Source organism: Crocodylus siamensis, chromosome 1 (genome assembly GCF_052110815.1).
Source record: "Crocodylus siamensis isolate JL-2025a chromosome 1, ASM5211081v1, whole genome shotgun sequence".
Taxonomy (NCBI): Eukaryota; Metazoa; Chordata; order Crocodylia; family Crocodylidae; genus Crocodylus; species Crocodylus siamensis.
Window position 1 is genome coordinate 423,826,434 of NC_143395.1, and position 26,359 is coordinate 423,852,792.

General features: G+C 50.9%; 1 protein-coding gene across 1 annotated transcript; it reads left to right on the forward strand.

The window, feature by feature from the left end:
- The first annotated feature begins 5,416 nt into the window (after nucleotides 1-5,416).
- LOC149875702 (uncharacterized) lies at nucleotides 5,417-22,424 on the forward strand. Its single transcript, XM_090031091.1, is given in 5 exon segments — nucleotides 5,417-5,533; nucleotides 5,681-5,838; nucleotides 6,331-6,457; nucleotides 11,785-11,901; nucleotides 18,478-22,424. Coding segments are annotated over 5 exon segments (3,396 nt in total). The 5' UTR covers nucleotides 5,417-5,517; the 3' UTR covers nucleotides 21,456-22,424.
- Nucleotides 22,425-26,359: the final 3,935 nt, after the last annotated feature.

The window sequence follows — 26,359 nt, forward strand, 5'->3', positions numbered from 1 at the left end:
TTCAGCCTTGATGATAAAAACTGGATCCAACCGCCTGTCACCCTCAACACATTCCAGGAAAGCACATCCCGAGAAAGCACGCTGCTCCCCTGCCCTCCCCCCCTTCGTGGTATTCTCTCTCATGCATTCCCTGCTACTAAAGCCCCAGAACTGGACATGCTACCCCTGTGGCCTCTCCCAAGCTGTGCAGTGGGGACGGACTAGGGCCCACAACCCTTTCCAGTGCAGATCTCTCTGTGCCTTCCCAGCCCCTTCCATTTCTGAGTGATTCACCACAATGCAGAAGTTGTTGGTAGCCCTTGGGAGCAGGAGGTGGTCTGATCTACCCACCCCACTGCTACCTGCCTGACTGCTCCCACCCACTTCTGCCCTCTTCCCACAGCAGGACCCAGAGCTGGGTGAGCCAGCACCACAGGGTGAGCAACCCTGGGCAAGCGACTGGCAACTGGTTCAACAGGTGCCCCAAGCCACCCCTGTCGGCCCTGTTGCATCCCTCACCCACCACAGCCACCCATCTGCCCCCCAGAGGTGATGGGAGGAGTGGGGCGGCAGTCTGTGCATGGTGCCAGCTTGAGGGGGGCTCTGAGGCATATCAGCTTTCCCTTCCTCCCCCTGAGGTTCAAAGTCATCAGTGCTAAAATACTGTACAGCTTCCGCTTGATTTTTTCCAAGAGAGGCAACCAAACACATCCCACCCTGGGAAAAGAAAAAAAAAAAAAAGGAAAAACACTTGGCTGCCAGGGATCAACTGAGCAACTCCTGACCTGAAGGATCTCCTCCAAGAAGGATCTGGAGGGAGACTCTGCACTTCATTATGGATCCAGGAAGAGGCAATTGCCATTTACACCAGCCTAACGTATTTACAAAGGACAAACCAGAGTATGGCACAGGTTCATCCTAGAAAACTGATCCACTTTTTATTTGCAGATCCAAAGACTTTACCTGCACCCATCAACCTGACACACGAAAGGCACGCGTCCTCGCAGCCCACCCCCAGGCTCCCCGTACACTACTGGGGTCCCCTCGACTCCATCTGCCTCGGCACATTTATTCTGGCGGGAGCCTGACAGGCTTTGGTATCCAAAAGGAGGCGGGGGGAGAAGAAAACACTGGGTTTAGAGAAACCCATGTGCGGAAGAGAAGGGCAGGGGCATTTGGACATCCACAGAAAGGGGCTGCGGAAGAGGAGGTGCTGTCCTGCAAACAACTCAGGCACTGCGAGCCGTCAAGTGAACAGTGAATAAGTACACAGCAAGCTACAGGCATTGTTCGCCCCCCACCAGGCTCTTACCTTCATGTGTCTGGTGATGGGCTGGAAGACCCCCCCAAGCACAGGACGCTCTGTCTCCATCCCAGCCTCCATCTCCCAGCTCCGTCACACTGGGGGATGCAGTCCCACATCCATGCCTGAGAAGAGCCACCCACAGCTCCCACCTCTCGCTAAAATCTCAGCGGCTCAAAAAGGATAAAATGAAGTAGAAATAAAAAGGTGAGCTATAGGCAGGCAAGGCAGTGACTGCATTGCTTCATAGTTTCATAGTAGCTAGGGTCAGGAGGGACCTGATCAGATCATCTATCCTGACCCCCTGCCACAGGCAGGAATGAATGCTGGGTTCACAAGACCCAGGCTTAGCTCTGTATGCGCCTGTGCCAAAGACAACTCATCTCAGTGGTAGTGATCAGTCCTGCTCCTACCAGCAGCTCCCAACCCCCGCCCAAATGCCCCAAGATATAAAACCGAGCTGCTCCTACCCATGCCCCCCCAACAAAATCTACCATGGAGCAGAATGGATCATGCCCATGGGCAGGACCTGACCTGCTATTTCAATTGACACCAACGCAGTAAAACAGGGAGCATAGAGTAAAGTGAAGCCCTGAAGTCACTGGACCAGAGAGAAGCTGGCCCTGGCCCGGTGGGATGCCACAGGCCGAGGGTGCAGGGGCCCAGAGTGGCTGGCGGCTGCCCGTACCAACCCTGGCCCTGGCCCCGGCCCCGGCCCCGGCCCAGCCCCGGGGACACGCAGGACAGCGGGGACCTGCCTGGTGCGGGTGGCACGGCTCCCCCGTGGCCCCTGCACTGGCTCACCTCGTCCTGCCTAGCCCGGCCCGGGGGCACCTGGATGGGGAGCCGGGGGACATGGGTTGGGGGGAGAGAGGCAGATCTACATCTCGGTACCTTGTGTACAGAGGCACCTCTGTCTGCTCCCACACAACAACCCCGTGTCTGTGCCCGTCTGTCCCCATGTCCTGGAGCCTCATGGCAGGGGCTGGGAGAGCTTTTGCAGCAGACCAGGAGGGAGGTGTTGGAGCTGGGGGGGGTGGGAATTTTGCAACCTCCCCCACCCCTGCCCCTGGCACAGTGCCCGGCCCAGAGCCTTCAAACCCCGTACCCGCAGGCAGCATGGCACTGCCCCCTGTCAGGGACTCAAACCCCAACTTTCCAAGTCTGTTATCTGACCACAAGAGACAGGCAACACCAGCAAGGTCTTATCTCAAGCTCTTTATTGAAGCGTGCACACAACAACAAAGAGCAGCCCGTCTCCCCCAAGAACCAGCCCCCCTTGATAATAAGTCAGCAAGTTTATATAGACAGTTTTGCATCACAGATGCTACACTTAATTGACTCAACCTCTATGGTTAGTTAAAAACTTCTAGTGCGCATGACACGATACGCGTGTAGGTGGGAATTTCCCACTGTAAAAGAAAGCAAGATATCAGGTTAGTGTGAGAAAATTTCTAATTAGTTCAAACTGGCTTTTGGCTACATACTTATTTTGATATGCTAAATCAGGGAGGAGGATTACATCTTTGATTGTTTCAGCTGTGTCTTTGAAGCACTGAGTCTGCCTTGTAGATTTATCTATGGTCTTGTTAATTTCTACAGCTACATAGTAATAGGCTTTGAGCAGTTCTTACACGTAAGCATCTTCCTTATTGTTAGAAATATTATTAGGAATGCATAATGAATAGAGTGTTGTTAGAACTGCACAGTTTGTATCTCGTACCTGATAAAAAGAAACACCACCAAGGACATCCCCCCCCCTTAGCCAATTTACTGTCTTTTTCCTATACTAAATCACACACTCCCCTGACATTTACATGTAGATTACAGAAACTGTAATTCAATTTACTGTGTCCTTGAAGGGGAGGGGGATTTGAACTTTTGGTGACCTAGGGGCTTTTCTGAGTGTGCGCAATTAGCTGATGCATATTTGCCTATCCGCCCCGCATACTTAAGTAGTTAATTATAATACGCATGCGACGGATGAAGTGACATAGTCACATATATGTTTGTATGAACCGGAAATGAGTTGTAAGAGTTCCTGTTTTTGCACACGTGCCCAGGAGGGAAGAGATAAAAGCCAGCTAAGAATTTCCTCAGTGGGCGGAGTAATCTGATGTCCTTTGACTCTGCTCCGACCCTATTTGCAAATACACCTTTTGTGCTGCTAATAAGTGTGTGCCTGAGATTTGTTCGCGAGCCTCCAAAGAAACGAACTGCTTTTTGCATCATCCTCACACCCGTACTACACACTCAGACCATGCAGCCCCCCTCCATCCCACCACATGCTTCATCCTATACCTGCACTGCACAGCTTCCCCCACCTGCCCTGCACCTTGCAACCCTCAAGCCCCCACCTGGGCCTCCCAACTCTCATTGCTGTCGGATCCCCAGGGAGCCCATGGGTGGCAGGGATCTCCATGCCAAGCCACATGCATCCCCTCCCACACCCCCAAACAACATGAACTCCCATACTGTTCCACCTGGGAAAGAAAACACGCAACATTTTTATTTTAACTTTTTTTTTTTAATGCCATGCCATTTGAGGTACAGGTAGCATGTCTCCCCATCTGGTGGAGGGACTGGAAGTGGAGATAGAAGTGATGGAAAATGCTCCTGCCCTCATGCTGGTGAGGTGGGATATTACAGAGTTTGAGTGCATGAAAGCAGCATGGGGGAAGATCATAGAAACCCTCCATGTTAATGTAGTAACTCACCGGCAGAGCAAGAAGATGAAGGCAGGAGGTGGGGATACCTCCCAGAGCCAGGTAACCCAGTTGGCTATGGAGGCAAGAGGGGGATAAGGAAGAGAGCCACCCCCACACCCCTGACTGTAGCAACCAGCCAGTCACTGAGGGAACCAAGGACCCTGGAGTCAAGCTAAGTGACAGCCCCAGGGAGGAGCCCAGTCAGCCAGTGGCAGAGGAAGCTGAGGCTGTTGGGGAGGAGTTAGAGAACATCCCTGTGGTGGAAGGTTCACCCCTTATGGAAGCACTGGGACTCCCTGCTGATTGCCTAGATGGGCAGGAGTTCAAACCCCAGCTTGGAGGAACTCTGATGGGTGGCTCAGGTGCAAGAAAGAGAGTTCACCCCAGATAAGAGGGAACAGGTGGTCTGGGATAAAGGACTCCTTTATTGGCTATGGGTATCTACAAACCATGCGAGTCCTGGGAGCCCTATCACCAGCTCGTGATACCGCTGAAGTTCAGGTGGCAACTGCTCACCATGCCTCATGACTTACCTTGACTAGAGTGCATGTGCCTCTATGTACGTGGTTGTGTGTGTGTGCATGTGCAAGTCTGCATCTGTGTTCATGGTAGGAGGGAGACTGTGTTTGTGCCTGTATCTGCATGTGTGTGTGCCTGCATGTGTTTGTGTTCATCGGGGGGGGGAGACTGTATTTGTGTCTGTGTCCATGGGCAGAAAGTGAGTAGACTGTGTGCCCACCTACATGTGTGCATGCATGTGTCTGTGTGCATCCATGTGCGTGCATATGTCTGTTCACGGAGGGAGGGAAAGTGTGCTTGTGTTTGTGTGTCCATATGCATGCATGTGCCTGTGTTCATGCCAGGAGGGACAGTGTGTTTTAGTCTGTGACCATGTGCAGGCAGTGACACAGACCTCCCCACACACACTTGCCCTTCACTAGATCTTCCCCCTCCCCCCCCGATCACACAGAGGCAGGATGTGATGCGGCGGAGAGGCGGGGTCCTCTCCCCCGTCCCTCCTCCCGCCCCGCTGAGCCCGGGGTGCGGGATCCCGCTGTGCCCGGCCCGGCCCCGCCCGCGGGGGCAACGCTGAGGGGTAAGCGGGGGGCCGCGCAGGCTTGGGGCAGGGGCAGGGTCCGCGGAAACGTCTGTCTGGTCCACATGCAGTGACCCCAACACCCCCCGCCCGCGTCCTGCTGTAGCTCCCCGGACAGGGGAGACCTGGGAGCTGTGGGCACCTGGGGAGAGCCAGGCGGTGCCCTGGACCAGGTGCTTTCCCAGGCAGGGGGTCCGCCCTTCCCCGTCCCCAGTGCAGAAATCCCTCTGCCAGAACAGCTCATGGGGCCGCTTGGTGCCCCGGCAGCATTTCAGGCTTCCTGCAGCAAACTGACCTTGCATTTCCCCTCTTCCCCACAACACGTGGATGTGACACAGCACCAAGTCCCTCCAGCTTCTTCCTCAGGAGCGATGTCCCTGCCGGCTCTGACGCGGTGCTGTGCTTGCCACCAGCGCTAGGCTCATCTCTTGATGGGTGCCTGCGGAGGTCTGTTAGCAAGAATTGTGGGATGATGAGTTTCCCTTCCCCGCTGCTTCCACACACTGCAGCCTCCAGCCCCCTTCACCCCAGGCCAGGCCAGGAGACAAACTAACCTGTGCAGCGCTAATCTGTGCGCTCCCTTCCCACCCGCAGGTTTCGGGACCCTGAGCAGAGCGGATGAGCAGCCTCCCGAGGAAGGGCCTGTCAACTTGGAGCTGCAGAGACCCTCCCCAGGGAGACGGGGACGGAGTGGCTCCCTGACAGCTGGGCCGGGGCAGGGCAGGCTGGCAAAGCAGGGGGAGACCATGGAGGTGAGCAGGGCATGCGCTTGAGGTGGGGGTGGGAGTGCAGCTGGGGCAGAGGCCAGGAGGAGGCAGAGGTGCTGTCAAGAGTTTAGGGAGCAGAGACCTGAAGAGCAAGAAGCCTCTGGTGATGGAGTTGCAAACACCATAAGCTGAATTAGCAGCAACACACTCCCGGGTGCAGAGAGCAAAGGGTGCTGGCATGGGAAGGCCTGGTCGGAGTCCCGGGAGCTGGGCTCCCTGTCTCTAAATGTGCTGCCTGGGCTGCCTCCAAGGGCCGAGGAAATGGAGCATGTTGAATTGGGCTGAGGCTGACACATGAGCTCCTATATCCACATCTGCATCCATATCACATGTCAGGTGACTGGTGGGGAACTGTACCCCTGCCTGTCCTGGCTGAGCTGCAAAGCACTGTAGTGCAGAGTGAGTGCAGATGGGGCTGTGGGGGCTTGAGGGCACCTAGGGCAGGAGACACTGATGCTATAATGCTTGTCCCTGCAGCTTCGGGAGGTGTTTGATGATGTGGCAGTGTATTTCACACGGGAGGAGTGGGAGCTGCTGGAAGAGGAAGACAAGGGGCTTTACCGGGACCAGATGCTGAGGAACTACCAAGCCCTCGTTTCGCTCGGTAAAGCTTTGGTTCTTGCCTCTCCCTGGAGCCATGTGAGCTCTGAACTGTCTTTTGCCTGTTTTCCAGTAGTCTCATCCTCATGAACTTTTGGCTGGTGGCTTAAATCCTCTTCTTCCCCACTGCTCTGTCAGTAATCTGTGCTCTCTGGCATTTCATGCTGAAATCTCCTGATCCAGCTGCCTTCACTGGAGTCTTCCCCATTCCTGTAGCTCCTGGTGCTTCTATATTCAGCAGTTTCTTGGTGAATGATCTCCCTTTGACTTCTCAGTGTCTCCATATCATCTCCAATTCAGTGTACTTACAAATTCACTAACAGCTGTTCCTTGGGGAATTATTCAGTTTTCCTCCCCCTCTTACTTAGTGTGTCCTGTTTAATCGCATTTAACAATCTGAGTGCGCTCAGTTCAGTGCTCTCCAAATACCCTTTTCTTCTAGTTAGGTCCTCCTGAAGTTAATGCAAGTCATATCAGTCTATGTTGCTAGAACACATGGATTATGCATTTCCTCAGCTTCTTCCTTGTGACCTACATACATGTGTTGGGACCCTGGCATGTCTAGCAAGGAATCACTGGATGGTTCTTTCCCTGTCCTTTTTTCATAGATTTCATAGACATTAGGGCTGGAAGGGACCTCGGGAGATCATCGAATCCAGCCCCCTGCCCAAAGGGCAGGAAGTCAGCTGGGGTCATAGGATCCCAGCAAGATAAGCATCCAATTTACTCTTGAAGGTGTTCAATGTAGGTGCTTGAACCACCTCCGCTGGCAGACTGTTCCAGACCTTGGGGGCTCGGACAGTAAAGAAATTCTTCCTTATGTCCAGCCTGAAACGGTCTTGCAGGAGTTTATGACCGTTCGACCTCGTCATCCCTTGGGGCGCTCTGGTGAACAGACGTTCCTCCAGATCCTGGTGGTCACCCCTGATAAACTTATAGGTGGCCATCAGATCACCCCTGAGCCTGCGCTTTTCCAGGCTAAAGAGTCTCATGGCTCTCAGCCTGTCGTCGTAAGATCTGTTTTCCTGACCTCTGATCATGCGCGTGGCTCTCCTCTGGACTCTCTCAAGCTTCTCCACATCCTTTTTGAAGCGTGGAGCCCAAAACTGGATGCAGTACTCCAGCTGCGGCCTTACCAAGGCCGAGTACAAGGGGAGAATGACGTCCCGGGATTTGCTCGAGAAGCATCTATGGATGCACGCCAGCATTTTGGTCGCTTTATTAGCCGCAGCATCGCATTGCAGGCTCATGTCATTCCTTCCTGTCATTCTCCTCTCCAGAGATTAGAGACTCTGGCTCTGCTCTATTTACTTGGAGATCTGTGCTCTCAAGCTTGCCAGAGCACCTATGCTCTCTGCCATTCTCACAAAGTGTTCTTGTCCTCCCTCTAAATTCCTCCTACATGTCAGACACCCATCACTGTTATAAAAAAAATTGGGCTTGGTGCAGAGCCTAGTGAAAACCAGTTTTCCTTTCCAGAACATCTGTAATATGGACTTAGTTCTGTCTTGTGTGCAGGGTTCAGGTCTGTCTTGTGTGCAGGGTTCAGGTACTTACCTTTTCCTGGGTGAATTTGCTTTTCTGATGCTTTCTTTTTCCCTCCATTTCTCCCAAAAGACTTCCTTACGGAAGTGCGCATATGCCTTTTCTAGCTTAGCACAGACCATCTAGAGCAGTGGCTCAACCTTTTTCATGTCGGGACCCATTATCAGCAGCTCTGGGTCACGTGGGCAGCAGTGGAGAGAATATGGCTCTGGCATGGACTTGAGGGAGGAGGAGGGGAGCCTTGTGGCAACCCCCTCCAGAGCTGGGGCTCCAACGTCGTTCCAGCCACCTTGGTTTTGGGCCTTCCTGCCCCCTTTGCAGCGTCTTCTGGCTGTCTTGTCCCTGTGAGTACAAGAACCAGCCCGTGCCACCAGCTGAGCCATGCAGCTCCCCACGCCATTCCCCCACAGAGGGGCTGGCACCTGCAACCAGCCCTTGGCCCACCTACGCTGCTGCAGCCTGGGTGCCTGACCACCTCCCCCAAGTTCTGGCAGGCACAGACCCCTGTAGGTGCACCTGCTACCTCCAGTTGCCCCAAGCAGCCTCTTGCAGGCTGGATGCTGCATGCCTGCAAGGGGAAACCTGCGCTTACCCATGTTTTTCTGGAACTTGCTTACCACCCTTTGAAGTATATTTGTGACCACCTTTTTGGTTATGATCCATGGGGTGAGAAACACTGATCTAGGGCTTTTTGTTCTTTACTGTAATTATCTTGAAAACGTCAGAGGATTTTTGCCCTTTTCTAAAAACCTACTGGTATGTGGTCCTCCTGATTCTGGCTGCAATAAACTTTTCCTTAACTTTTTCAAGGACTGGCTAAGTCACTGTTCTCCAGTCATTAGACCACTGGTGTTTACTACCCATCTGTTTCAAGAAGAGATGTGGTATTACATTAGTTACTTTTCAGCCCCAGTCTCTTATCCGGTTCATTTTCTAAATGAAATACAGTAATTCCCACACTGTTGTTCACTTTTTATGTAAGTAATTCAGTTCTTCTCTGACTGCTCCACTTTATGCAGTTCTTGTCCTTTCTGAATAAAACATGATCCAAATCCATCTCTGTCACTTCTGGAGGACTTTCCTTTCCTTCAGTACCTCATGAAACCTAGGTATTCTGATAGAGATTTTTGGAGCTGATACTGATAGCCAATTTTTAAGGAGGCTGATACCAATCCAGTTTCTGATATGCATCTCTTCAGCTTGAAGGACTGCATCCAGCTGGTGAAAGGCAGTTGCATCAGGAAAAACCAGGTGGCCAACCTTGTGGATAGAGGTGCACTGATACATCTGTTTGATATCAGATTGTGGCACTAGGTTCAAAATGCCCAGTTTTGGCTAGGTCGGTGGGCTGGACACCAATGAGGATGCAGTTTATGATTAATATGCAATATTTATTTGGCTTTAACCTATAAAATATTGACAACTCAAGCAAATGATTTCCTATATAATACTAATCTATGACAACACACAATAATCAAACAATCAAAGCTGGGGACCAATGTCCGTTGGGTCACGAGGTTTGGGTCAAGGCCCCTTGCTTTCAAAACCATGAGTGGTTTTGGTGCGGCTGGCCAGGACCCTAGTCTCAGACCTGGTCAACGGCTCATATCTCTTAAAAGGTCATTTAACAATCAAAACATAATCAATCAACACAATTACAAACAGCTAAACAGGAGATTATGTCCATTGAGTCACGGGGTTCAGGTCAAGGCCCCTTGCTTTCAATATCACGGGTGACCTTGGTGCGGCTAGCTAAGACCCTAGACCCAGACTTGGTGAACGGCTCATGTCTTTTACAGGAAAGACAGACAAATACAAACATAAACAGCTACAGTCTTACGTGCATGCTTACCACTACAGCAAACAAAAGGAGCGGCTTCCTGGCTGGGAACGTTAGTCTCTTTGCAGAGGCCTCAAGAACGACCCGAGGCAGTGCTGGGGCGGGGGGAGAGGGGCAACCCTGATGGGTGATCAGTCCACGGGCTCTTTGACGCTTGAAGTTACGGTTCGAACTTCCCCCGTCAGGGCCTCGTGGCTCTACCCTTTTATACCCTTACTCTTTTTCACTTATCTTTACTGGCCAATTGTGTTACCTTCCTGCCAGCATCCTGTTCATTCATCAGTAGCCCCTTCCTCACTGCAGTCCCCTCATTGTTTTCTGCTTAGCCAGTTATGTTGCACTTTCCTTCTTGCTTCGCTGGCAGTTTGATGCGGTTGACTTCCCTGCCTTGTGAGCGTGACAGGGGTCAGCCATCCAGAGGCCCGTGTTACGGCCTAGCATTCTGCTATTCTGTTGCAGCCTGGCCATTCATCTGGGGAGATGCCCATGACACAGATCAGCACTGATATAAAGAAAGTTGTCAGTATCAGAAATCAGCCCAATATGGCCGATAATTTGTCCAAGAAATGCCCACACATTTATGCAGCTGCAGCACTGCACCTAAGCAGCGAGAAGCATGGCTAGCAGTGTCGAGAGCTGCCTACAGTTGATAAGTCTAGTGTGAGAAACAGCCCCATCCTCACTCCCTTCTTTCCTCACTGCAGGGGCCTTGACCTGCCCCTCCACATCTCTTCCCAGTCCCCTTCCACCACGCCAGACCTACCAGCTGCAGACAGCTCTCCACACTGCCAGCTGTGCTCCTTGCTGCTTACCTGCTGTGCTGTGGCTGTGTGCATGTGTAGGCATTTATTGGACAAATTATCAGTCACATCGGGCTGATTACCAGTATAGACAATTTTCTTTATATCAGTGCTGATCTGATATCGGACCACTGTATCGGTGCTCCTCTCTCCATAAGGTTGGCCACCTGGTTTTCCTGGTGTGACTGCATTTCACTTTGTACTACTTTAGCACTTAAAAGTGCAAAATCCTTCTGTGCATCACTATGTGCATCAGCATCAAGCTTTTTTAGTATTAGAAGATGACTGTTGGTTAACTTTTTTACAGCAGCTCAGGGATTCTCTTGTAAGCTAATTTCTCCATTTCATGTCTCCCCAAGTTCTCTTTCTCTCAAAGCTTTCAGAGTAGCCCAATGTGCTCACATAGTAAGCTGTTTTGGACCACTAGGCTCTCACAAAATATCGCTCTGTCACTGTGGTTATCTCTCTATTTCCAGTCACTGTGCAGTTTATTTGCTTTGAATGCAGTACCTGCCAACCTGTGCACTCATCTCTGCCCTGGGATCATCCACCCATTTAATGGGATGATTGCTTTAGTTGCAACTACAGTTATTATAAAATCATCCTTTCCTCTGTCCTGGCAATGAAGATTTACCATCTCTTACAGAAGAAGGTCCATTGCCAACTATGGATTCTTTGCACTGCCAGGAGTCCTTACTTCAAACCTTCACTGAGGAGAAACTCATTTCCACTCCTTTGCTTGGAATTACACTGACAAGATGCATGTTATCCAACCCTACATATGTCCAATGTCTCCTAATTTTGGTACCTTGAAAATAATAAACACTTTATCCTTTTGCTTCTTAGTACATCATAGATCAATGTATCTCCACTCCTTTCCCTGGGGACCCTTAGTGTCATACGCTTTGTATACCTCAGAATGGTTGGTCCTTTGTTTCCTATGACCATACATCCACTACCAGCATGACAAAGACCCTCATTTACTGAAGGCTCCCTGTTTTGCCTTCTCTTTCATCCTAAATGTCCACACTCCCTTGTCTATCCAATCCCTAGTAAAACCCTTGAGTTCATTGGATCCATTCCTCAATTCCCAGTTGGTAATTCTGCATCCAGTCACAAACACTCTTTAATCACTGCCCCAAACAGGATATCGAGGTCCCACACCTGACTTAATCGGCTGCATCCAGCGAGGACAGGTGGAGCTGTGGGTCTGTGATGATGAGGACCATGGGGAAATCTCAAAATCGAAGGACCTGCTGCCAGGTAAGTAGTGACTGTCCCCTTCACCCAAGTCCCCTCTCACAAATCCTCCATGCCCAGAGTGAAAGGGGGCCTGGAAACTGGAAACCTCCCCCGTGCTGCCATCCCATGGTGCTGACCTCAAATAACTTATGTTGTCATGTGTCCAGAGAGGTGTTGTTCTACTCCTTGAAATTCAACACTGTGGAGACAAGCACCTGTCCCCTTCGTCTCCCCCCTAACTACAGCTGTTAGGGGACAATCAAGCTTGTTGTCTTCAATTCTAGGTTCAAATCTGGTTTCCCTGGGACACCATGATCTTAAATTTCCATTTTCACTCCCCATTGTTAGAGTCGATTCCCCAGCCCAAGTAGCCATACCTCTCTAACACCCTCCCAGGGCATGATGGGATTTGTAGTCCCCTGTGGAAATCCACATGGTGTGCAGAAGAAGGTCTGTGTAGCCATGGCTCTTGGATAAGAGAGAAGCTGGAGCTGTCCCTGGTGTCTCCTGTTTGGATTGACCTGGAACACAGGACGTGTCTAATCCTGGTCTCAGGCTGCATGAAGTAGCTCCATGCAGTGGGTGGGATTCAAAGATTGCATGTTGTGGGAGAAAATGAATACCACATCATTTGTACCAGAATCTCCTCCGTTCTGTTTCCGCTCTGGGGCCCCGAGTGTCACAAAGCCTGAGACTCAGCCCAGAGTCCGTGTGCAGGTTCATGCCAACACTTTTTGTCCCAGTGCAGATTCCTGTGCTGTGGAGGCCCCCTGGGACTCATCAGCAGAGGAAATCTCCATCGGCTCATTCCCTGCAGCTGATACTGCCCTGGAAACAGGTAGGAAGCACCGCACTGCTCCTTCCAGAAGGGAGATCGCAGCTCTCAAGAACATTTCTTGGAGAGATAAATGATAAAATGATGTTGGCTTTTTCTACCAAGCAGCAGTAGCACCTGTGTGTGCCAGAGAAGCAGGGTGGATTTGATTTAAATCAAGTTGATTTAAATTATTATTTAAATTACTGGTCAGAAGGCCTCGATTTAATCATTGTTTTCTACAAATGTGCATTCTTGTTTGATATAACTTTAATACATCTTATTCCAAACTCATAGGTGTATGTAGGTCTCATTTTAGAAGGTATGCACTATATATTTTAAAGCAGTTATTTTTTAAAATATTTTTCAGGTTAATTTTGCAGCTTCATCAGAAAACTGAATTCTGATTCGGTTATTTTATTTACCAAAGTTAACTGAAGCAGATACTTGTAAAGTTATTGGGAAGTGAACTGTCTCCAACTTACTAGCTTAATCGGGCTGTTTAGGGGATATTTTAGGGGATGTATTAGGATGGCAAGAATAACTGTCACCAAAAACAACAGACATGAAAATTGGTTTATTTAACTTAAACAGCAAGCTTATTATTTTTGATATTTTTCTTCAACAACAAACGTATCATTATTTTAACAAAAGAAGTAAGTGTATTTTTTATTTTTAACTAGTTTATTTATAAATGTGAAATGTGTTTTTAACAAAAATTAAATGGATTATTTCAGCCAGGTCAACATGAGAAATTTAGAATACTGGGTTGTGCAGCAAACTCAGTCTTCCTGTTTATTCATAGCCTGGAAAAGAAAGACAAACTTTCCTGATTTTCAGTTGCCAAGTGATTTCTCAATGTAGAAGGAATTAGTTCAAAGGAAGAAAATATTGTTTCTACACCTGCAGGAGAAGCTACTGTTGTTTAAAGCAGGATTATCACTTCAATAGTCTCTGGTGGATCCAGGTGCTTAAGTGACTTCCCCCAGTTCACTGGTGTAGCTTTCTTTAAAACTGCATCAGCAAACATATATTTCTTGAATGGTTCACCCTTGGCCCTAAAATTTATTACAGTTGGTATTATAGATTTCATAGACTTTCATAGACATTAGGGCTGGAAGGGACCTCGGAAGATCATTGAGTCGAGCCCCCCCGGCCCAAAGGGCAGGAAGTCAGCTGGGGTCATAGGATCCCAGCAAGATAAGCATCCAATTTACTCTTGAAGGTGTTCAAAGTAGGTGCTTGAACCACCTCCGCTGGCAGACTGCTTCAGACCTTGGGGGTTTGGACAGTAAAGAAATTCTTCCTTATGTCCAGCCTGAAACGGTCTTGCAGGAGTTTGTGACTGTTCAACCTAGTCATCCCTTGAGGCACTGGTGAACAAACGTTCCCCCAGATCCTGGTGGTCACCCCGATAAACTTATAGGTGGCCATCAGATCACCCCTGAGCCTACGCTTTTCCAGGCTAAAGAGTCCCATGTCTCTCAGTCTCGGGATTTGCTCGAGAAGCATTTATGGATGCAAGCCAGCATTTTGGTCGCTTTACTAGCCGCAGCATCGCATTGCAGGCTCATGTTCATCTTGTGGTCAATGATGACCCCCAAGTCTCTTTCTTCTGTAGTGCTATCCAACGTAGCACTGCCGAGCCTATAAGGGTGCTGTAGGTTTTTCCTCGCAAGGTGGAGAACCTTGCATTTTTTGGTGTTAAACACCATCAGGTTCTCGTCCGCCCATTTGCTGAGCTTGTCCAGGTCAGCCTGGATCACCCGCCTGTCTTCTGGTGCGGATGCTTTGCTCCAAAGTTTGGTGTCATCGGCGAACTTGGCCAGTCTGCTTCTGACTCCAGTGTCCACATCATTAATGAAGATGTTGAACAATATGGGTCCCAGGACAGAGCCTTGGGGGACCTCACTGGTCACAGGGCACCATGATAAGTGGCTTCCATCAATTACTACCCTCTGGGTCTGACCACGGAGCCAATTTCCCAGTCAGCGGATTGTGGTGGACCCAAGGCCACAACTGGCCAGTTTTGCCAAGAGGTGATCATGGGATACCAGATCGAAGGCTTTTTTGAAGTAAAGATATATGACATCAATCTCTGAAGGGATGATTGCTGGATGCCCATGTCATAGCTAAGTCCTCTTCTTCAGCAGTTAAGGATTGAACGTGTCACGGAGGCACTGGGGTGCTCCGTGCCTGTGTAGTTGATAACGTGAGCTGCCAGTCATTAGGGCAGCTCAGGTGCGGATTGATGGAGCTGCCAATCTCCAGAGCAGGGCAGCTGTGGGTTGCTAGGGCAACCAGAGAGGTCAGGTGACCAGAAGGGGGCAGGGCCGGGCCCTTATAATCAGCCCAGGCCGGAGCCTGACTGGCAGTTCCCCTCTGGTGCCACAGGAGTAGGAGCTCTGTGGCAGAGCTGAGCAGCCTGGCTTGGTGGTTGCAGCCTCAACCTGTGGACTGGCTGTGATGATGTGGGGAACAAGAGCACCCTGAAGGGAGGTAGGATTGAGAGCCCTGTTGGGGGTTTGGAGTTTATGGTTTTGGAGTACAGAGATTCTGTGTTTACGCTGAAGCCAGGTGGCTGGAGTCTCAGTTACAGTTTACACCAGAGGACCGGGTGAGGCTGTAGGGGAGCGAGGAGGCCTCAGGGGAACTCCCCAGCAGCTTGGGGATCCCCAGTGCCTGGTAAGGGCACAGTGCCAGCAGGGCACTACAGTTGGCACCGGAGAGGCATGGTGTGTGCCAGAGAGAGGCGCGGTGTTTGCCTGGAAGGCACAAGACCCAGAGAAAGGTCAAAGGGGCCAGGCACGGCTGTGGCGACCTGAGCCCCAAGAGCGTGAGGAGCGCGATATAAGCTCAGAGGCTGGGCAATGGCCACAGGAAGCGTGGCGTGGGCCCTAGAGAGGGCCAGGCCCCAGAGGGGGCAAAGTGAGTGCTCGCCAGGAGGGGGCTGGAGCCCCAGGCGCTCGCCAGGAGGGGGCTGGAGCCCCAGGCGCCCGCCAAGTGAGTGGTTGGAGCCCCAGACGTGAGGAGCGGGCGCAAGAGGCGCGGCATAGGCCCCGGTGCGGGGCAGCGGCGGAGAGTCAGGCTCGCAGTCGGGTAAGGAGCCTGGGGGTGATAGAGAGGGCGCGCATAGCCCTAAGGCGGGGACATATAGTGGCACCCCATACGGAGCAGGGGCAGAACATTACCAGTCACCAGGTGGATAAAGGCAGCCTCCCATTTAACCATTTAACAGCAAAGTCGTGGTGGGCTAGATTCTGAGGGTGCTTGGACCACCTGACGTGACGGTAGAGGGGCGGTAAGGAGTACACGGCCGCTCCTAGGCCCCACCCGCTCACAACATGATACTGAGAATATTGGCAAGAAAATGAGCTGGAGATCATGCTTGATCCCTTTTTTTTTTTTTTTTTTTTTTTTTAATGGCTGTAATTTAACTGTGTCATTGCATCGTGGGGTGACTGGTGCCAGCTGAGTTGGGGGGGCACGTGCCCCCCACAGTGATCATTCAGCCATCATGGGGTCCCTCCACGGCCAATCGTGCTGGCCAGGAAGCGGCTGTGACGCTTCACTTGGTACACCCACTCCCAGGCCAGCACTACCAGGAGACGCACCATGTACCTGCCTGCCCACCCCCTGCCCATCGCCTAAGTGGGGAGCACAGCCTGTCCGGGGGTTCACCAGTACTCTCAGGGGGTGTACTCCCCATGCGTCACCAGTGCATTGCGTATTTCTTTTCAAGTTCACACTTTTTTTCCTTCCAAATTTCAACAGTATCAGCAATAAAAGAGTGATTTCCCTGCTCTTTGTTCAAGGCTACAGAAATAGGCTTCAGCATAGTAAGCATACGTTCTACATTTCTCTTTAACTCAGTATTGAGAACTTTGGGTATGACATTTGCATCTATTTTTTCACGATTTTGTTCACAAATTGTCATCAGATAGGCCAGTTCTCAATATATTGCTCACAACAGTCCATTGCGCATCTTGTGGGAGAGTTAGTTTTGTTTCTTCAGAGCAGCTGCTGCAAATGGTTGTTATGGAAGTATTTTGCAATTTCAGCAACATTACCCTTTATTTCTAGAGCACTGAAGTCTTTGGCAAAGAGGTGCATCAAATGAGTGCTGCAGCTATATGTTATTAGCTTGGGGCTTTCTTCACTTTCTTCTAGGTTTCTTTTCATTTTTGATATGTTTGCAGCATTGTCTGTGACAAAGCTGTGTACTAGATGCTTGAATTGTCTTCCACAGTTTGTTATAGCTTGTACTGTTACTACTTGTAAGTATTCTGCTGTGTGCACATTTCCTGATGAATCAAGTGTTTCTGTAAGTTAGACAGTGCCTTCTGTAGAGGGTAGATTTGGGCTACATATTGGGTGGTGCTTCTTCACTGCCAGATTGGCTAGGGTCTGGAATGAAATTCCAGTAGAAGTGGTGCTGGCTCTTACCCTGGGGGTCTTTAAAAGGAGGCTGGATAAACACCTGCCTGGGGTCATTTGACCCCAGTACTCTTTCTTGCCATGGCTGGGGGCTGGACTTGATGATCTGCTCAGGTCCCTTCTGACCCTACCTACTATGAAACTCTGCACGTTCTGAAGTGCACGTTGATCTTCTTGAAACTTTGCAGTTTTAGAGAGAGGTAAGGGCTTGAATCTGTGTACACAAAATTGCAGAGGGACAATAGGGCTGGTGGGTGGGTAATAAGGGCTGTTGTCTCTCAACTCCAGATACTGCTACTGCTGTTAACAAAGATGTTATCTCTGGAGACAAAAATATACAGTTTGAGAACTGAAAATAAGCATCATTAGTGGGATCTTCTAGACTGAGCCCTGAGTCCCATTGGATAGAGTAGTTTTCTTTAATCTTTACTAATCTGTAGAGGAGTCTCTGGGAACCCCATGAAATTGGGGCCCTACTATAGCCCATGGCCTGTTGTGACTAGTTGCTAAAACTGCTCTCAAAAAGTTCACAAATATATTGTCTCAAATAGTGGATAATTACAAGTAATAATCCTTATTCCATTATGATATATCTGAACTCTACTATATCTCAGACCTATATATAGGTTTTATTTAAAAGCATCTTAAAATCAAATCATATAATTAAAGAAAAAACGGATGTAAATAAAAACATCAATGATTTAAAAAAAAAAAGTAAAATCGATTTTTATGCACAGAAGACATTGGTGCAGGGTAAGGCGTGCACCACACTCTCCTGACAAGCCCCAAAAATCCACTGAAAGATTATTCACCCTTTTGTACCGATACTGCTGTCAGGACTGCCCAAAGGCAAGCATTACAGATGGGTCTCACCAAAGTAATTTGGCTTCTGGAGCATGTCACTCCAGTCAGGTGGAGGGCTCAGCATCATCTCCCCCTGGACCGACCAGCACTGTGGGATACACCAGCCTTTCAGAGCCTCATTTTTCCCTTCAGCAGATCTTTCTGGTCTCATCCTCAGCCCATTAAAACATGAAGCTATTCAGGTACTGTCCAAACTCACATGTCCCATGTGTTTCTCCCAGCAGGGCCTGAGCTGATGGTGCTGAGCACTGGTCCAGAAATCTTGAGAGTCTGGCTCAGAGCTCCACCAAGTAGGGAAGATTAGAACAGGAACCTGCCCCTCCCTCATCTCCAATTGTGGGGGTTTTGGCAGGAAGACCTTGTTTTCCTGAGTGCTATGGTCCAGTCCTCCTCAGAGGCCCATCGCAGCAGAAGGAATAGCAGTGTTTACCCCTTTGGCAGCATGGCAGGGACTAATCTGGATTATTTCTTCCCCCATGCAGGAGGCACCTGGTTGCTGAGCAGAGCAGAGGAGCAGGCTCCTGAACAAGGCCATGCAAATCTGGAGCTAGCATTGGGTTCCCCAGGAAGTTTGGGTGAGATGGACTCCCTGATCCCTGTGAAGGATCAATGGCCCAAAGGTCAGGAGAGGTCCCAAAAGCAGAAGGAGAATGTGGCAGTGAACCAGGTCCCATCTCCAGTTGAGCATGAGAGTGATGAAGGGAAGGAAGGCAGAAAGAGCCCAAGATGCTGGGAAAAGTTTCTGGTGGAGACAGACCTGAGGAGGCACATGACAAAGGTCCATAGGAAAGAGACACTGCATGCAACCCAAGGCAGTGAGCAGGGCCTCAGAGGGAATCAGGAGATCACCACCAAGCCCAGTGAGAGAGCCCACCCCTGCCTTCAGTGCAGGAAAAGCTTTAGCTGCCCCTCACTCCTTGCTCTGCACAAGATAAGGCACACTGGGGAGAAGCCCCACATATGCGCCAAGTGTGGGAAGAGCTTTACCCGCCTCTCAACCCTAGTTGCTCACCGCCAGATCCATTCTGCACAGCTCCGAAACTGCTTGACCAAATGGGGAAAGACCTTTGTGTACAGCTTGGAGGTAGTCAAGACCCAATATGTGCACAGGGAGAATCTCCAGTACTGCTGTGTCACATGTGGTAAGACCTTCACCCGTTTCTTCTCCCTGGTTCAGCACCGGCGCATGCACTTGGGGAGGAAGGTGCACCGCTGCAACAAGTGCAGAAAGAACTTCATCAGCTGGCAAGGCCTGTCCCAGCATCAGTGTGTGTGGAGGGGGCAGCAGCTGCACCCCTGCAGCAAGTGTGGGAAAAGCTTCAGGCAGCCCTCCAGCCTGGCCAGGCACAGGTGCATGCACACACAGGCGAAGCCACATCAGTGGTCTGAGTGTGGCAAGAACTTTACCCGTTCCCCCACTGTAGCCAATAGTCAGCTCATCCCTGTGGAAGAGAAGCCACATCAGTGCTTGGAGTGTGGTAAAAAGTTCACCAAATTCTCTTACTTGGCCTGGCACCAGCTTTTCCACACATGGGATAAGCCACGTCAATGCTCGGTGTGTGGGAAGAGCTTCACCCACCCCTCCAACCTGGCCCGGCACCAGCTTATCCACACTGGAGAGAAGCCATATCAGTGCTCTGAGTGTGGGAAGAGCTTCACCTACTCCTCCCACTTGGCCCGACACCAGCTTATCCACACAGGGGAGAAGCCATATCAGTGCTCTGAGTGTGGGAAGAGCTTCACCCAGTCCTCCCACCTGGCTGAGCACCAGCACATCCACACGGGGCAGAAGCCACATCAGTGCTCTTTGTGTGGGAAGAGCTTCACCTACCCCTCCCGCCTGGCCCAGCACCAGCATACCCACACAGGGGTAAAGCCACATAAATGCTGTGTGTGTGGCAAGAGCTTCAGCAAATCCTATGGCTTGGCCCAACACCAACGCATCCACTACACAGGAAAGAAACCACATCAGTGCTCTGAGTGTGGCAAGAGCTTCACCCGTTCCTCCCGCCTGGCTGAGCACCAGCGCATCCACACGGGGGAGAAGCCACATCAGTGCTCTGAGTGTGGGAAGAACTTCACCTACATCTCCAGCCTGACCCAGCACCAGCACATCCACCACACAGGGGAGAAGCCTCATCAGTGCTCTGAGTGTGGGAAGAACTTCACCTACTCTTCACAGCTGACCCGGCACCAGCTGATCCACACAGGGGAGAAGCCACACCAGTGCTCTCAGTGTGGAAAGCGCTTCACCTACTCCTCCAACCTGGCCAATCACCAGCGTATTCACAAGGGGGAGAAACCACATCATTGCTCTGAGTGTGGGAAGAGCTTCACCTACTCCTACAGTCTGGCTCAGCACCAGCGCATCCACACAGGGGAGAAACCTCATCATTGCTCTGTCTGTGGGAAGAGTTTCACCTACTCCTCCAACCTGGCCAAGCACCACCATATCCACACTGGGGAAAAGCCACATCAGTGCTCTGTCTGTGGGAAGAGCTTTGCCCGTTCCTTCCAGCTGGCCAATCACCAGCATGTCCACAAGAGAGAGAAGCCACATCATTGCTCTGAATGTGAGAAGAGCTTCAGATCGTCCTACAGCCTGGCCCGGCACAAGCTCATCCACACAGTGGAGAAACCATACCGGTGCTCTGAGTGTGGGAAGAGTTTCATCTACTCCTCCTACTTGGCACGGCACCAGCTTATCCACACAGGGGAGAAGCTACATCAGTGCTCTGTATGTGGGAAAAGCTTCACCCAGTCCTCCCACCTGGCCGAGCACCAGCACATCCACACTGGGGACAAGCCACACCAGTGCTCTGTGTGTGGGAGGAGCTTCACCTACCCCTCCCGCCTCACCAAGCACCAGCGTACCCACACAGGGGAAAAACCACATAAGTGCTCTGTGTGTGGCAAGAGCTTCAGCAAATCCTATAGTTTGGCTCAGCACCAGCGAATCCACTCCACAGGGGAGAAGCCACATGCGTGATCTGAGTGTGGGAAGAGCTTCACCCAATCCTCCTACCTGGCTGACCATCAGTGCATCCACACAGGGAGAAAACAACATCAGTGCTCTGAGTGTGGGAAGAGCTTCATCTGCTTCTGCAGCCTGACTGAGCACCAGTGCGTCTACATGCTGAAGAAGCTACGTTGGTGTTTGAATGTGGTAAGGGCTTCACCTGTTCCTCCCACCTGTCCCAGTATCAGCACATCCACACCCGGAAGCATCCCTAATTCTGCCAGCAGTGCAGGAGGGGCCTGGAGATGTCTGCCTGCTCAGCACCCACCAGCAGCTGCATTCAGACAAGCACCCTCATGCTGGTGGACTGCAGAAAGATTTTCCCCTGGCTTTATCCCTTGTAGGGCACCACAGAAGCCCAGTGCCAGAGGCTGGCCCCCAAGGTTTGATTGTGGGGAGGGGCTAAGACGCACCTCATGCAGAGGTCAGTCCCAGTGCTAAGGGAGGAGACAAGGAAGGAAGGATTTTTGCATTAGTCTTGGAGCCTGCGCCTTCCCCATCAATCTCTAAAAGCAGTCAGTGCTCCTGGGGAAGAAGAAGTGCCTTCATGATAGGGTGTCCTCATGAAAACTACTGGCTTCAAATGACACCCAGTGCCTGTCCTTGGCCTCCTCCAAATGTTCTCCTCTGTCCTGGTCCTAGGATTCTGGTACATGAGGCTCTTGAGGAGCAGGAACAAGGAAATATTGCTGGGAAAGCATTCCCTGTCCTCCACTCTGACCGCACCTTTCCTCACCGCCACATCAGCCCTCTCCCAGGCACTGCCCTTGCCCCAGTGGAGCTGCTCATGCCACCCCATCCCCGAGCCTTTTTGGCCTGTTTTCTGCCTCTCCACAACTGTGCACCACTGGATTGCTACTGCTCCCCTACCCTCCCTCCCGTCATGTCGTTCTCTCTAATGCATTCCCAGCTACTAAAGCCCCAGAACTGAACACGGTATCCTGTGCTTGGTCTCTCAGTCCTCTCCAGAGCTGTGAAATGGGAACAGGCCAGGGCCCTGACCCCTTTCCAGGGCAGATCTCACTCTGACTTCCCAGCCCTTCTCTTTCCAGACCATTCACCACAATGTTGGGCTTGTGGCTAAGCCTTGGGTGCAGGGGTTGGTCCCAGTTGGGGCCTGCCCTGTCCTGCTGTGCAGCCAGGACGATGCAGGTTTGAAGGAACCCCTGGGCAGGAGGCAGTAGAGTCCCTTTTCTAAGTGCAGTGAGGTACCAGGGGTGGAGGAGATGCAGGCGGTGGCAGGTCCTGCCTTTCCTGCAGAAGTGGAAGAAAGTATGTGGGGGAGATATCATTTAATCTCCCATTGGGAATACCAAGGCCTTCCTGCTAGTGCCACAGCTGTTTGGCTCCATGATGGTCTTGGGGATACATGTACTGCTGTGCAGCTGCCCAAGGGACTCCTGCAACCCCAGGGCAGGTCCTCGTGATGCAGAGCTCAAAGTCCTGAGCTTGACCAGGAGTTCGCCCGGGAACTGACTGAGGCCGCTTGCTCCAGGACCTTAGTTGTCATGGGTGACTTCAATTACCTGGACATCTCGTGGGAAGATCACTCAGCAAAATCCAAGTGGTCGCAAAGCTTTCTCTCGTGCATGGATGACCTCTACCTGACTCAAGAAGTCTATGGGCCAACAAGAGGCAAAGCGCTGCTTGACCTGGTAGTGGCTACGGGGGACGACCTAATCGGCGACCTAGTGATCAATGGGAAGTTGGGTGACAGTGACCACGAGCTGATCACCTTCACCATCCGCTGTAAAGCTGGCAAGTCAGCAACACAGAAGTCCTTGACTTCAGAAAAGCCAACTTTGACAAGCTCAAGAGGTTTGTCAGTCAGGCCCTTGGGGACCATGACCCCAGGGAGATGGGAGTTCAAGAAGAGTGAACTCAAGGAAGCGATCCTCAATGCACAAGCTGAATCTATTCCAACACGGAGGAAAGGCAGCAAGAAGGCACAGCAGCCCTCCTGGCTCTCCAGGGACCTAGCAGACCTCCTGCGGCTGAAAAAGAAAGCCTACAAAGGATGGAGGACGGGATTCACCTCCAAGGAGGATTATTCTGCTCTAGTCTGGTCCTGCAGGGAGCAAACCAGGAAAGCCAAGGCTGCAACTGAACTCCAACTAGCTTCAAGCATCAAGGACAACAAAAAGTCCTTTTTCAGATATGTGGGGAGCTGGAGGAAAAGCAAGGGCAATGTTGGACCCCTGCTAAACCAGGTGGGGCAACTGACGCCCAGGAAAAAGCCAACCTATTAAATAGGTACTTTGCGTCAGTCTTTCATCAGTCCCGTGGGACGCCCATGCCTGCTATGGAACAGGGAGATCCGGGTGATGGGGATCCCCTACCCTCCATAAATGCTGACCTCGTGAAGGAACACCTTGAGAAGCTGGATACCTTCAAGTCAGCCGGCCCTGACACTCTGCACCCCAGGGTACTCAAGAAGCTGGCGAGCGTCATAGCCCAGCCCCTGGCACGGATCTTTGAAAACTCCTGGCGCTCTGGTGTAGTGCCTGAAGACTGGAAGAAGGCCAATGTGGTACCGATCTTCAAGAAAGGGAGGAGAGTTTATCTGGCTAACTACAGGCCCATTAGCCTGACTTCTATCCTGGGGAAGATCTTAGACAAGTTTATTAAGGAGGCCATCCTTGAGGGACTGGCCCAGGCTAACATTCTAAGGGATAGCCAGCACAGGTTTGTTGCGGGTAGGTCTTGTTTGACCAATCTCATTTCCTTCTATGACCAGGTGACCTATCACCTGGACGAGGGAGAAGAGATTGATGTCATATATCTTGACTTCAAAAAAGCTTTTGATCTGGTATCCCATGACCACCTCTTGGCCAAACTGGTCAGTTGTGGCCTTGGCTCCACCATGATCCGCTGGCTGGGAAATTGGCTCCGTGGTCGGACCCAGAGGGTTGTAATTGATGGCAGTCATTCATCGTGGTGCCCTGTGACCAGTGGGGTCCCCCAAGGCTCTGTCCTGGGATCCATACTGTTCAACATCTTCATTAATGATGTGGACATTGGAGTCAGGAGTGGACTGGCTAAGTTTGCCGATGACACCAAACTTTGGGGCAAAGCAGCCACGCCAAAAGAGAGGCAGGTGATCCAGGCTGACCTGGACAAGTTCAGCAAATAGGCGGACGAGAACCTGATGGTGTTTAACACTGAAAAATGCAAGGTTCTCCACCTTGGGAGGAAAAACCTGCAGCATCCTTATAGGCTTGGCAGTGCTACGTTGGATAGCACTACAGAAGAAAGAGACTTGGGGGGTCATCATTGACCACAAGATGAACACGAGCCTGCAGTGCGATGCTGCAACTAGTAAAGCGACCAAAATGCTGGCATGCATCCATAGATGCTTCTCGAGCAAATCCCGGCACATCATTCTCCCCTTGTACTCGGCCTTGGTGAGGCCGCAGCTGGAGTACTGCGTCCAGTTTTGGGCTCCACAATTCAAAAAGGATGTGGAGAAGCTTGAGAGAGTCCAGAGGAGAGCCATGCGCATGATCAGAGGTCAGGAAAACAGATCTTACAATGATAGGCTGAGAGCCATGGGACTCTTTAGCCTGGAAAAACGTAGGCTCAGGGGTGATCTGATGGCCACCTATAAGTTTCTCAGGGGTGACCACCAGGATCTGGGGAAACGTTTGTTCACCAGAGCGCCCCAAGGGATGACGAGGTCGAACAGTCACAAACTCCTGCAAGACCGTTTCAGGCTGGACATAAGGAAGAATTTCTTTACTGTCCAAGCCCCCAAGGTCTGAAACAGTCTGCCAGCGGAGGTGGTTCAAACATCTACATTGAACACCTTCAAGAGTAAATTGGATGCTTATCTTGCTGGGATCCTATGACCCCAGCTGACTTCCTGCCCTTTGGGCAGGGGGCTGGACTCAATGATCTCCCGAGGTCTCTTCCACCCCTGATGTCTATGAAATCTTTGACAACAGCCTACAGAGCACAGCCTTTGCACCAGAGATAGCTGCAGGACTCTGTTCCCCTGGGTGAGGAGCAGGACATAAGACCTGTGAGCAGGCCCTGGCCATGAGCAGAGGCAGCAGTGGGGAGCAAGGTCTTTGGCAGAGGGGTTGGAACAGGGAATGATGGACCTGATCAGGGGCCTGGTGTTGCTGCCACTGCCCACGGGGAAATAAATGCCCCATATGTTGATATTACTGGCACAGTGGCTGGGGCCTTTCTGCATTTTGTCAGATCCCCTGGATGGAGGGAGCAAGTTGGTGCTGGGGGGCTGCACGGCTTAGGAAGACTGGGCACTGGAGTGCTGCACTGACCAAGGGAAGCCCTCCCCTCCTTCACCCCATGGGTGGGACTTGTCTCTTCTTGGAGGTACATCCCTGCTGCTTTCTGGTCTGTTCTCTGCCCCCAACAGTCCTTCATGACCCCCTCTGTCCTCAGGGACATTGTCTCTATCAGCTTCCTTGTTCCTGCTTTGGCCAGTGTGAGCGGTGTCTGCTTGTGCACAATTCATTGCAGTCTCAGTCAAAATTTCAAATGTGTCTGTGCCCAGAGGGGAATCCCAGGATTACTGTATCCCCGAGCTCAGAGGACAGGACTCCTCAAGGATGGGAACAGCTGAGGGTGTGTTAACATTGAACCGTTCTGCCCCAAACTTCAGACTGCTGCTGGGTAGAAAATGCCAGTGACCCATATCCAGTGTGCAGAGTTTTGCAAATGCCTTTTAAATAACTTCTGACAGAAATGTGAAAAAGCAAAACTCACTGTAGTAAAAATGGTTTTGAATCCCCCCCCACCCTCAAAAAACAGGGTCTTTAGGTTCAAACCAAAGATTCCAACACCAGCAATATACAATGTTTCTATGAAAAATTAAATTACACAATATACCATGCAAATGAATAAATTCCACTAGATCTCTTATTTTGGAAAATTCCACAGATTTTGGTTTAAACTCAAAGCTTGTTTTTTCCCCTCATATGCCACCTGCTTTTCTGGGACAGAAAGTAGCAGCCATGAGCTGTAAACAGTCCCTCCTGATAGGGTAGGTGTTTAGGAAAGAGAGCTAGGCTGAGGTGTTCTTCCAGGGGGAGATTCTGTTTTAATCCTGATTCGTGATTTCCTTTTTGAACTTGTTTTGCTTTCCTAGTTTCTTTTCCAGGTTATTTTGTTAGCTGATAATTAGCTGCTCTGATCCATTGTGGGAAAAGTGGCATATAGATGGAATGAAAGAATGGGGAGGGTGTGATAAAGTCACACAGGGAGTCACCGGGAGGCTGCAGTGAGATTGCTGGCCTAAAATTTCCTTTTCAGACTTTAATCCCAGATGCTTCTGTGCCATGGCCCCTACAGGCCAATCTGGCCTTGGGGCTTGCATG